Source organism: Lepidochelys kempii, chromosome 6, assembly GCF_965140265.1.
Source record: "Lepidochelys kempii isolate rLepKem1 chromosome 6, rLepKem1.hap2, whole genome shotgun sequence".
Taxonomy (NCBI): Eukaryota; Metazoa; Chordata; order Testudines; family Cheloniidae; genus Lepidochelys; species Lepidochelys kempii.
Genome location: NC_133261.1, coordinates 49,539,383 through 49,553,058, shown reverse-complemented (window position 1 = coordinate 49,553,058; position 13,676 = coordinate 49,539,383). Strand labels below are relative to the sequence as shown.

The 13,676-nt window shown below is 43.4% G+C and overlaps 1 protein-coding gene across 1 annotated transcript in view; it reads left to right on the top strand.

Moving 5' to 3' along the window:
* Nucleotides 1-2,183, top strand: part of DHCR7 (7-dehydrocholesterol reductase) — a 29,097-nt gene extending 26,914 nt beyond the window's left edge. Inside the window, exon 8 of the mRNA XM_073347859.1 lies at nt 618-2,183. Coding sequence (XP_073203960.1) covers nt 618-1,082 — 465 coding nt within the window. The 3' untranslated portion in view covers nt 1,083-2,183. The remainder of the gene's footprint in view (nt 1-617) is intronic.
* Nucleotides 2,184-13,676: the final 11,493 nt, after the last annotated feature.

The window sequence follows — 13,676 nt, the reverse complement described above, 5'->3', positions numbered from 1 at the left end:
GCACCGGAGCGGGCCATTGGAGGGCGTAGGAGCTGGAGGGGGGCCATGCTGCGGCTTCTGGGAGCTGCATGGAGCAGGCCCTGACTCTGCGCCCCAGCTGGAGCGCCGGAGCAGGGCAAGCCCTAGACCCCACCAGCAGGAGTTCGCAGGCCGGCTTAAAATGGCTCATGGGCCGTAGTTTCCCACCCCTGATTTAGTGGATAAGGGCCCTGCTGTGTCTTATTATTTCTGGGGTGTGAAGATCACTGGTACCATCCAAGATTGAGCTGAATGCCATGATAGCAGAGTACAGCAGGCAGGCTGCTTGCTGCTTGAGCCTTTAATGCTGTTCATATGAGTTGTTCCTACAGCCACCTACAATGCCATCACAGTGAGAGAAATGGGTGGTTTTCTAAGAACCACCTGTGGCTTTACCTGGAGAGATGGCCATACATTTGTAGCGTGGGTCTGGGTCTTGCAAGTTTCCCTGCTCTCACTGATCCTCTCCTCTACCTGGGTCCCCATTTGCTTAGAGAAGTAGTCTAGCATCCTCCAGGCAAAGGGGGTGCCACTCAGCTTGGAGGAAACATTTGTTTACAGAAATTCACTGAACCCTCTAACTCTTCCTCACTCCACAGGGTTTATATTTGGTTTACCATCCTGTACAGCTCTCAAAAGCTAATGCAGTTGGGATCCTGCTTTTGGGGCTGGTTGGCTATTATATCTTCAGGATGACCAACCACCAAAAAGATCTCTTCCGTCGCACAGATGGGCACTGTAAGATCTGGGGTAAGAAGCCAGAATATATTGAATGCTCCTACACGTCATTGGATGGGACTAAATACTACAGCAAGCTGATGATTTCAGGATTCTGGGGAGTGGCGCGACATTTTAACTACACAGGTGACCTGATGGGTTCCCTGGCATACTGCTTGACTTGTGGCTTTGGGCACATCCTGCCGTATTTCTACATCATTTACATGACCATTCTGCTGACCCACCGCTGCATCAGGGATGAACACCGTTGCTCCAGCAAATACGGCAAGGAGTGGAAGCGCTACACTACTGCAGTTCCTTACCGACTAATACCAGGGGTATTTTAAGACTGAGAGTTCCAGACAAAACATATCCCTTTTGGAAGACAGCAGTGTTCACACACTCTGCTTGACACCAGCAAAAACTGTTTCCAGTTTTCTGTAAAACATCTTGTGGGGGAGAAAGCGTGGTTTGAAGAATAACTCTTCACCTTCTAATGTAACATGTTCCCAGTAGCTATTTAGAACATGGTAGCACTAAAATGGCCAGGTCTCCAAATAAAACAGAAATTAAAGATTGAAGAACTTTTGTTATAATCTAGCTCCTGAAATGTTCTTTCCCACACTGTGTATCTTTACATGAAAAGGATGAAGGCATGTGTCGGGGGGTGAGGAATATTGGGCAAGATCCTCAGCAGTTATAGACAGACATCGCTGGAATTAGGCCTACAGAGACACCAATATGCAGCAGTGGAAGGTGTAGCCCGGATGTTCCCATTTTAGTCTGGCACAGTTTGCTTGCAATGTGAATTAGTGTCTCAACATATATTTGATAATGGGAAACAGTTTTTTTTCCACTGCAGGTGAAAGACTTGAATATTTATCACTTGTGACCAAAATCATATCTGTAAGTGGACACGACAGTGGAGGATTCAGGATGAAAGGGGGGGGGGGAAATGCTATTAAATACATTTTTAAAACAATGGATATGTTCCCCCTCCTCCCCCCCGCCCTGACTTTCTGAGCATCCCCTCCTCCATTGGACTACCTCTTACTGCATGAACAATGTCATCCACTATGGACTAGAGCTGTTCAAAGAGAGTGGATACAGTCCTTGCCCTAACCAGTATATGCCCTAGAAAAGGCAAAGACAGATACATTATGCAAGCAAAAGTGAACAAGCCAATAAGCATATGTTTTGTCAGATAAACCTGTGGTGGTTGCATGTACATTAAATACTAAGTTCTCCACTTACATGAACAGTTAACTCATACAGTAAACAAACAAATACATGACTTAGTCAACTAGGTTCTTGAAAGCATCATAAAATAATCTTGGTGAGGGATTTAAATGAGGAGACGGTGGCTTTGCAATCTGGTGTAGAGGAGAGACTGCAATAGTAATGCAAAAGTGATAATAAAAATTATTGTGAAATATTAAGTCATTAAACTTGCCTGTGCTTTTACTGATGTTTACAGTGGGAGGTGGGGTTGCTCCATAGCCGCCACGGTAGGGCCAAGCTTGGTATTATGGGCACTCCCTGCCTTAGCCCATAAATTTTAGGCCATCCGCTGGGCATAAGGTAAGCTTGGCATCAGTCTAAACACTTGAGTAACAAAACTCAGAACTGGATGTCAATGCCTTTAAATGAAGAAAACAATCAACTGAAAGTGCTTAGTTTCAGCATTTAAAGGCAAGGCCCTGGCCTGGGTCAAGGCTAGCACTGAGCCACTCCTCCTCTCTCACCCAACTCTGCTACTGAGAAGAGGCAGTCAAGTGTTCTTAACTGGCCCGCTAGCTCTTGATCTGTCAGTATTTCCTCTAGGCCTATTTTCTCTAGGACTACCTTGTTGGTAGCCTGATTCAATTTTCCTTGATGAGGGAGTATTAGGGCAATGATACCTCTAGCAAGGGGCAAAGACAACTTGAAAGACCCCCATCACACCCTCCCACCCACAGAATGACCCCCAGGGCCCAATCTCAGCCCCTTATCCTGGGAAAAGAAGTCTGCATTCTGCTACTGAGAACCCTGTTAGTGTCTCACAGGAAAGGCACATAGTTGCAGTGCCAAATACCACCGAATAATGTGAGAATTCATGTCCTTCATCACTTGCAACCATTTAATGGGAGTATTGTTTGTTATTAGGGAGCCTCTAAGGGTATGTCTACACTATGAAATTAGGTCGAATTTATAGAAGTCGGTTTTTTAGAAATCATTTTTATATAGTTGATTGTGTGTGTCTCCACACAAAATGCTCTAAGTGCATTAAGTGTATTAACTCGTCAGAGTGCTTCTACAGTATCAAGGCTAGCGTCGACTTCTGGAGCATTGTACTGTGAGTAGCTATCCCACAGTTCCCGCAGTCTCAACTGCCCATTGGAATTCTGGGTTGAGATCCCAATGCCGAATGGGGCAAAAACATTGTCGCGGGTGGTTCTGCGTACATGTTGTCAGGCCCTCCCTCTGTGAAAGCAACGGCAGACAATCGTTTCGCGCCTTTTTTTCTGGCCATACCACGGCAAGCATGGAACCCACTCAGCTCACTGTCACTGTATGTCTCCTGGGTGCTGGCAGACACGGTACTGCATTGCTACACAGCAGCAGTTCATTGTCTTGTGGCAGCAGATGGTGCAATGGGCCTGATAACCATTGTCATCATGTCCTAGGTGCTCTTGGCCGCCTCGGTAAGGTCGGTCAGGAGCACCTGGGCAGACATGGACAGAGGGACTGAAACAGAAGAGACTAACCAGGTCATTCTCTTTAGTCTTGCCGGCAGTCGTATTGTACCATCTTCTGGCGAGCAGCCAGGAGATGAGGATGGCTAGCAGTCCTACTGCACCATCTGCTGCCAGCCAAAGATGTAAAAGATAGATGGAGTGGATCAAAACAAGAAATAGATCAGATTTGTTTTGTATTCATTTGCTCTCCCCTCCCTCCCTCCGTGAAATCAACGGCCAACAATCATTTTGGTGAGGTCTGTCGGGTACCTTGAAAAGTTTAATGGAGATTCAGTGTTGGATCATATTAAAGAAGTTCTGTATTAAAATCACAAATGAGTTTGATTCCCCATAGTTCAAATTCCAGGGTATTACTAATTAAGAGGTCTCTTGGTTTTTGGTACTGTTTCTCTCCCTCTCTGTGTGAAACTTGCAAGCTGCTAATTGTGTTAGTACATTCTAAGACAGAGTCTATTCTCAAAGCAATTCACAAGAGAGAGAGACTCAAAGCAATACTCTAACAACAGAAACAGCACCCAGAGACTCTCCGCCCTTTTGTTGTATTAACAATTGTGATTAAAATAGAGATAGAGGATGTATGTGGATGGATGCTTGGTGTAGATGATAACTGAATGATCAGGGAGGTGCCAGCCTAAGAATCCAGTGTCCATCGGCTGAAGAAGGCGTCAAGTGGAAATAACCAGAGGACCCCCCCGGGGGGCAGACTGGAATCCACCCAACAGCCTCAAGAATGGGAGAACCAAAGAACAAGATAACATCTTGGAGCCGTCAGGAATGTGCTATCTGCTGATTGATTCAGCAACAGCATGATGAAGCAATTCCCATAGACTGCCATAGGAAGAAATTCCTATAAAAATAGACTCTAAAAAGTGAGAACTTTGGGGTCTGATTCTGCAAACCAACTTCCAGGAGCATCAGATGAGCATCTGACAAGGCCCTGCTCCCTCCTCATGTCCAGGCCACCTGGCCAGTGGCTTGGCATGAGCAACTCTAAGGCTGGTAACTATGATAACAACCTTGCAGAACCTGTGTGTGTGTGTATGAATGAATGAATGAATGTGAGAATAAATTTGAGATTGAATGGAATGTTATAACTATAACTAACTGCTTACTATGATTCTTTCTGTATTCACAATAAATGTGGTATTTTGCCTTTTTCCCTTTAATAAGATCCTGCTGGTTTTTATTTTATTGGTACAACATCAGTCCTGCCTGGAATAGTGGGGGGAGGGATAGCTCAGTGGATTGAGCATTGGCCTGCTAAATCCAGGGTTTTGTGCTCAAACCTTGAGGGGGCCCATTCTGTATGACAGTTGTTTTTGTTTCTCCTTGATGTAAAGCCACCCCCTTTGTTGATTTTAATTCCCTGTAAGCCAACCCTGTAAGCCATGTCGTTAGTCACCCCTCCCTCCGTTAGAGCAATGGCAGACAATCGTTCCGTGCCTTTTTTTCTTGCAGACGCCATACCACGGCAAGCATGGAGCCTGCTGAGATCACTTTGGCAATTAGGAGCACATTAAACACTACGTGCATTATCCAGCAGTATATGCAGCACCAGAACCTGACAAAGCGAAACTAGGCGAGTAGGCGACGTCAGCGTGGTGACAAGAATGATAAGGACATGGACACAGACTTCTCTCAAAGCACAGGCCCTGGCAATGTGGGCATCATGGTGCTAATGGGGCATGTTTATGCCGTGGAATGCCAATTCTGGGCCCGGGAAACAAGCACAGACTGGTGGGACCGCATAGTGTTACAGGTCTGGGACGATTCCCAGTGGCTGCAAAACTTTCACATGCGTAAGGGCACTTTCATGGAACTTTGTGACTTGCTTTGCCCTACCCTGAAGCACCAGAATACCAAGATGAGAGCAGCCCTCACAGTTGAGAAGCGAGTGGCAATAGCCCTGTGGAAGCTTGCAATGCCAGACAGCTACCTGTCAGTCAGGAATCAATTTGGAGTGGGCAAATCTGCTGTGGGGGCTGTGTGATGCAAGTAGCCCATGCAATCAAAGATCTGCTGATATCAAGGGTAGTGAGTCTGGGAAATGTGCAGGTCATAGTGGATGGCTTTGCTGCAATGGGATTCCCTAACTGTGGTGGGGCCATAGACGGAACCCATATCCCTATCTTGGCACCGGAGCACCAAGCCGACGAGTACATAAACCGCAAGGGGTACTTTTCAATAGTGCTGCAAGCACTGATGGATCACAAGGGACGTTTCACCAACATCAATGTGGGATGGCCGGGAAAGGTACATGACGCTCGCATCTTCAGGAACTCTGGTCTGTTTCAAAAGCTGCAGGAAGGGACTTTATTCCCAGAGCAGAAAATAACCGTTGGGGATGCTGAAATGCCTATAGTTATCCTTGGGGACCCAGCCTACCCCTTAATGCCATGGCTCATGAAGCCATACACAGGCAGCCTGGACAGTAGTCAGGAGCTGTTCAACTACAGACTGAGCAAGTGCAGAATGGTGGTAAAATGTGCATTTGGACATTTAAAAGCACGCTGGCGCAGTTTACTGACTATCTTAGACCTCAGCGAAACCAATATTCCCATTGTTATAACTGCTTGCTGTGCGCTCCACGATCTCTGTGAGAGTAAGGGGGAGACATTTATGGCGGGGTGGAAGGTTGAGGCAAATCGTCTGGCCGCTGGTTACGCGCAGCCAGACACCAGGGCGTTTAGAAGAGCACCAGAGGGCGCAGTGCACATCAGAGAAGCTTTGAAAACCAGTTTCATGACTGGCCAGGCTACGGTGTGAAAGTTCTGTTTGTTTCTCCTTGATGAACCCCCTGCCCCTTGGTTCACTCTACTTCCCTGTAAGTTAACCACCCTCCCCTCCCCCCTCCCTCTTCAATCACCGCTTGCAGAGGCAATAAAGTCATTGTTGCCTCACATTCATGCATTCTTTCTTAATTCATCACACAAATAGGGGGATAACTGCCAAGGTAGCCAGGGAGGGGTGGTAGTGGAGGAGGGAAGGACAAGGCCACACTGCATTTCAAAACTTATTGAATGCCAGCCTTCTGTTGCTTGGGCAATCCTCTGGGTGGAGTGGCTGGGTGGCCAGAGGCCCCCCCACCGCATTCTTGGGCGTCTGGGTGAGGAGGCTATGGAACTTGGGGAAGAGGGCAGTTGGTTACACAGGGGCTGTAGTAGCAGTCTGTGCTCCAGCTGCCTTTCCTGCAGCTCAACCATATGCTGGAGCATATTAGTTTGATCCTCCAGCAGCCTCAGCATTGAATCCTGCCTCCTCTCATCACGCTACCGCCACCTATCATCTTCAGTCCACCACTTACTCTCTTCAGCCCGCCACTTTTCCTTGCATTCATTTTGTGCTTTCCTGCACTCTGACATTGTCTGCCTCCATGCATTCGTCTGTGCTCTGTCAGTGTGGGAGGACAGCATGAGGTCAGAGAACATTTCATTGCGAGTGCGTTTTGTTTGCCTTCTAATCTTCGCTCGCCTCTGGGAAGGAGAAGATCCTGTGATCCTTGAAACACATGCAGCTGGTGGAGAAAAAAAAATGGACAGTGGTGTTTAAAAAGACACATTTTATAGAACAATGGGTACACTCTTTCACAGTAAACCTTGCTGTTAACATTACACACATAGCACATGTGCTTTCGTTACAAGTCGCATTTTGCCAGCGTGTGGATAACCCCTCCCCCCACCACGTGGCTAACAGTGGGAAACATTTCTGTTCAGCCACAGGCAAACAGCGTAGCAGGAACAGGCACCTCTGAATGTCCCCTTAAGAAAAGCACCCTAGTTCAACCAGGTGACCATGAATGATATCACTCTCTTGAGGATAACACAGAGAGATAAAGAACGGATGTTGTTTGAACGCCAGCAAACATACGCTGCAATGCTTTTTTCTGCAATGATTCCCGACTACATGCTACTGGCCCGGCGTGGTAAAGTGTCCTACCATGGTGGACGGAATAAGGCTGCCCTCCCCAGAAACCTTTTGCAAAAGCTTTGGGAGTACATCCAAGAGAGCTTTATGAAGATGTCCCTGGAGGATTTCCGCTCCATCCCCAGACACATTAACAGACTTTTCCAGTAGTTGTATTGGCCGTGAATGCCAGGTCAAATTAATCATTAAACACACTTGCTTTTAAACCATGTATACTATTTAAAAAGGTACACTCACCAGAGGTCCCTTCTCCACCTGGCAGGTCTGGGAGGCAGCCTTGGGTGGGTTTGGGGGGTACTGGCTGTAGGTCCAGGGTGAGAAACAGTTTCTGGCTGTCGGGAAAACCGGTTTCTCCGCTTGCTTGCTGTGAGCTATCTACAACCTCATCATCATCATCTTCCTTGACCCCAAAACCTGCTTCCGTGTTGCCTCCCTCTCCATTGACAGAGTCAGAGCACACGGTTGGGGTAGTGGTGGGTTGACCCCCTAAAATGGCATGCAGCTCATCATAGAAGCACCCCCTTGGCAGTGCCTGGGCCCTTGATCGCTCTTGCAGCTTCCCCCTCTAACCAGAGACCAGCCCCTCACAGCTAACCAGCTCCACCCCCATCATGCCCCCACAAGCCATGGGTGGCAGCACCTGCTGCTGTTCTCCCTGCAGCTCCTGGCTTTGCAGCTAGCCGTGCAGGGAGAAGTAAGGGGGCTAAAACACAGTCCTCCTAGCACCTTTGTATAAGTGAGAAGTGGGGAAGCCCCTAGAAGTCATGAAGGGGCAAAAGCTCCTCCATAATTTGAGCACCAGGGACAATCAGAGGAAGGGAAGGTATTGTCAGCAAAACCATTTAAGCTCCAATTTGCTGAGTCCTTTCTGAATACTTGTTAATCAAGCTCTGTTGGATCAAGTTTTGCCTGTCTAAGGGTTTTCTATAGCATCTCTCACCACAGTGTCTAAACACTTGTCATCTGCCTCTCTCGTCTTTTGATCCACGTTCTGTCACCATTAGTCTCACTGAGTAATACTTAACTCTGCAGACAGTCCCATTGCCCCAGCAGCAATACTTACACTGGCAGTTACTCACATGAGTAATTCCACTGCAGTGAATAGGATCATTTATGTAAGGGTTTCACAACCTGTCCCACATTAAGGTGGTACTTATTATAGAACTGTTAGATTCTGGTTCTTCCTTCCCTCCCCATCAGTTTTCCTGATGGATTTTATTTACCTTCCACTTTATGGTCAGTGCTTAATTTGTAATGAAAGAGCTGCTGGAGCTGAAGCAATTTTTTTTTACTTTCATATCTGACACAGCAAGCCAAGAGGTGCTGGGGCTATGAACTGCCAAGTTTAGAGGTGCCGGGCTTAGCCCTGGCAAGCTCTGGCACAAATTAAGCACTGCTTATGGTACATAGATAAGAGCTTGCACACTTACTTAGTTACCTGTACACATGGATCTGTATAGCTACATTTGGCTAACCTAACTAATTCCAGTCAGGTTGATATTTCTCAAGAGTATATGACTCTTAGAGAAATATGAAAGAGATGTCTTAAAATACATAGTCAAAAGGGATGCTGTAAGCAAACGTTATTTGACTAACATATCGGTGTTTAAAGCTGAAACTTTTAAAAAGTTAATGATTTTTTGGCATTTCTCTCAGACTGAGCAATGTCACTGTTGGTGGGTAGCAGTCACTGCAGGGGAATGTGTGTGACGTTGTATTCCAGTGGACACAAACAAATATAGGTTTTGGAGGAAGCCTCTGTAAAAAAAAAGTTGGCCCCAAGATTGTTTTTTGTTAATGGCGAGCAGGCAGTGTTCCCTTTTCACCTGGAGAAATATACCCCTGTAGTATTCCAAAGAGAAATCAGGAACTGGATCAGTATATGCATAAAATGGTTTTGATTTATGTTGAGATGAAAATAAAACTATAGTGACAATGCTTCTGATAATTACCTGGAGTGAAAAGAATCTTATGTTTACCAAATATTAAGTGACTAGCACAACAATTTAATATACTGACTTCTATGGGACTATTCACTATGCGTAAAGACAAGCGTCTGTGCAGAACCGGGGCATAGCTGGCTAACATTGTTTCAGACTGTCTTATCCCAGGAGGTCAACTATTTTTTCCTAATAATATTAATAGAACGATTGCATGTACTTTTTGCAGTTCATCAATATCCATTTTATAAGTAGGGGAGGGGAAGGGAGGTCTTCTCATGGACCCTAGATTAAGAGATTAGAGGAAGAAAAGTACCCATCTGCCAACAGCAGGTTTCTAAAGCAGGAGAAACAGCTTTAATTCAAAATTCTCACACTGAGTATTACCTTACTCTGTAAGTAGGTCACTTGATTTCAAAGGGGCTATTTGTAGTATCAGATACTATTCAGCATGAGAAAGGGTATCACATTGTAGCCCTTAGAGAATAATTACAATTCAATACGATTTCTTTAGATCAGACTTTGCTGACTTGAACTCAAGATTGGGGCATTCTGTACATAGTTTACGTTTTAAATGTTATAAAAATGTACAATTATATCATAAAATCTGTATCTCAAAGCAGCATAGAGACTAGTGTGAAGCATTGTGTTTGGAATATAATGTGACTGATTATTTTAAGGCATTCTATTTATCCAATACAGTCCATGGATTTGATTCAATTCTATTGGTAAAGTGTAGTCCAAATTACAGCATGGCATTTCACACTCTTGTCACTTGGTGGCAGCCAAAAACATTTTCTGCTGTAAGTTAGCATGCACAGTTGTGATCATGTGCTGCTACCATCTAACCCATAGACAGGGTTGCCAGAAAAAATACATTATCAGAGTGAGTTATAGGTGGCCTGTACAAGAAAATAAAATTGGGTTGGTACTTTTTATTTTTCTACAGGGAAGGCCTGAACGGTGTTTGTCAAAAAAACAAAACAAAACAAAAAACGCTGCTTGTTTTTCACATGACAAATGCAGGTCTTCCCTATCCTATGGCAACTGGAGAATCAATTAAATTATGAAGGGATATTTAGCTTGAGTGTTTTTTCTCTCTCATTTTTTTGTTTTTAAAAAGCATGAGAGAGTTTACAATACTTATCATCTGAGAGTTAAGGTTTAAAAAAATCTAAGGTCTTACTTTTACACTATAAATCCCAAATAAAAAAGCCCAAGTTTAGTCTAAAATAAATGTACAGTATTGGTCACCCGATCTCTAAAAAGGTGTTGCAGAACTAGAGGGGGGTTCAAAGATGGATGAAAAGAATGATCAAAGTCATATGAAGAGAGACTGAAAAGACTGGGAGTGCTTAGCTCAGAAAGGAGACACATAAGAAGGGACATGATAATGTGGTTGAGAGAAAGTAGATGAGGAACTTCCACTCTCCCTGTTTCATAACACAAGAACCGGAAAGCATGCAACGAAATTAAAAGGTGAGAACTGAAAACTGATCAAAGGAAATACATTTCCACATAGCATGTGATTAAACTGTGGAACTCACTGCACAAGAAGTTGTTGAGGCCAATTTAACAAGATTCAAAAAGGGAGTAGAAATTTATATGGATATCTAGAACACCCAAAGTAATAATTAATTATAACAAAAATGTTGGAAAAGATACTATAACTTGTGCTTTACAGTTTAAAAAACAATCTCTAACTATCAGGATGAGACCTATGGTTCGGGGTAGGTTGTCCCACATCTGCTAATGCAGGATTCTTATGCCTTCTTCTGAAGCACCTGTACTGGCCACTGTTGGAAACAAGACACTGGACTAGATGGACTTCTGTCAGACCTAGTGTGTCAATTCCTATTTTTAAAAAATAATTCTTTGCAAGACACCTTTTGGGCATGAGTCAAGCAGCAGTAATAGCCAATATTACCTGCTTTTGTTAGAAAATTGAATTATTCTTTTAGTCTCTTTCCCAGAAGCCAGGGCCCTTCTTTCTGAATATTGCACATGTATGTATGACTGGAAATATGAAAGATTTTTATGTTAATGTCTGAACAGCATTTTAAAGTTGAGTCTTTATATAAGGGCTCAGTGCACTTGTGGATTGATACCAGATACTTCAGTCCTACTCCCAATATTAAATGCCATATGGTTGCTCAGGCCACTAGAGAGAGAATTTTTTGTTTGTTTTGTTGTGTTTTCTTCTTAGGTACAGTGGAACAAGTTGTGTGCTTCTGGGACAAATGTAAGGCCATTGCCCTCTGTGTTTCTCCCTGCACCTCAACCCTCCTCTTTTGCAGCATCACTCACTGAGTGTAAATGCAATGAGGTGCCTGTCTACATTAGAGAAATTGGCACTGGTGTAATTACACAGATGTAGTTCAAAATCTTGATATACATAAGCTTCATTGATGTAAAGTAGAGCTTACAACAGTGCAACTTTATCCAGTATCCAGTATTTCTCTAATGTGGACAGGGCCTTTGATTTTGTTTCCCTCTGTTTAAAAAAAAGATGTTTGACCTCATCGATTTCTTTACCTTTTTATTCAATGCTTCTTATGTGTATTGAAACTTTGTGAATGATAATAAGGAATTTGAAAATACTGAGGAAAATCTACATTATTTGTTCTCTCATTTATTAACCCAGTGACCTTTTAAAGCTTTTTTTCCCCCAAAGCAACTAATGCTGTCTGTTAAGAAACAGTACCAGTTCTCTGTTTTGGAGTATTTATTGTGTCATTCACCAATATGGAATGCTCAAAAACTCCCATTTTTAGAGATTTTACTGAGCACAGAATTTGGCCCATAGTTTTTAGGATAATCTCACAAGATCCTGAAACGTGAAGTTTTGAAGACTGCAAAGATAGGAAAATTTCTGCTGATTGTAAGTCCTGAAGGGCTGGCAACCATTTTATAGGTGGTGTTCATATGTCTGAGCTTTATACTAGTTTTGATTCATAAATGTGACTTTTTTTTCTTTTGTAGGTTCTGTCAGTCTTGCATACTAGGAGGTATGACCTAACCAGACCAGGATGAGCAAGTCTTCTTCACAGGACACAGATTGTTGGGGGAAAATACAGTACTGATCTCACAAAATGGAAACTAACTCAAATGTAAAAATGAAATAATGGTGGATAGCAGGTTTTTGTGGTGGGGGTTGCATGTGATTGTTAGTGGTATTGGACCCCCAGTTCAGCAGAGCAGGTAAACACATGCTTAAGTTGACTCTTATTCATCAAAACACTTGTGAGGTCAAAGCCCATTCAAGCCAATTGAAAGACTACCATTTACTTCAATGTGCTTTGGATGAGGCCCTTAACCAGATGCTTTAAACATGTGCTGAAGTCCCCACTGATTCCAGTGGAACATCAACCCATGCTTAAAACTAAAGCATCTACTGACATGGTTTGCTGACCAAGGATGGACTTGTGAATCTGGACCTGAGAGAGAAGATAATGCACTGGGTTAGGGAAACATATTTATCTGTTCAAAATCTGCAACAGGTTAATTATATGTTATGCAATGAGTTGAATCATTTATAAGAAAAATGCAGGTGCAATAAGGAAAATGCAACGTGTGGTGAAATGCTGGCCCCATTGAAGTCAATGGGAGCTTTGCCATTGACTTAGCAGGGTCAGCATTTCACCCATAGCAAATAACATGACCTTATTAGGTGGAATGTTGTCAGAATGACACAAAGCATCTTGAAATGTGACTGTCCTTTTTCAACAAAGCAATGAGAAGTAACTGTCTTGGTTTCTGGAAAATACGTTCTTACGCTAATTCCAAGTAATATTTGGCTGTGTAGTGGTTTATTTCCTTTTCAAAAGCTGCAGGTCATGTACAAATGAGCCTTTTCCACTTCGAGTCATGTATAAACAAGGCTTTTCCTCTTCAAGGTAATAGATGATTTTAGTTCTGAGGAAGATGTTCTGATATTGCAATGTAACTTATATCTGTTATGTTTAGAATCCTACTGTCTAGTTACCTACTACATTAATTACTAGATTTTTTTTTTATTGGAATGGCACATCCTTTCTTTAGTGATTTGCTGAAGTGTACCTGGACCATCGCTTGATTATTCTCATGAAATATTTTTCCATTCATGTTTTTGACTGAGTGTGCATTAGATTTTTTTAAATGTTTTAATGTGAAAGTAGCCAATTCACATAAAAATAAAACAGGAATAGGAAATCACCCCAAATAAAAATGGCAAAAATGTGTTTACAATGTAATAACTCTTGCACAGCTCTAGTTGTAAGGTTTGTATTATCTCAGTCATCAGGCAAGTATCCTGACTCCTGAGGGTAAAGGGTTAATTCCCTCCAAGCAAGTGATGTCA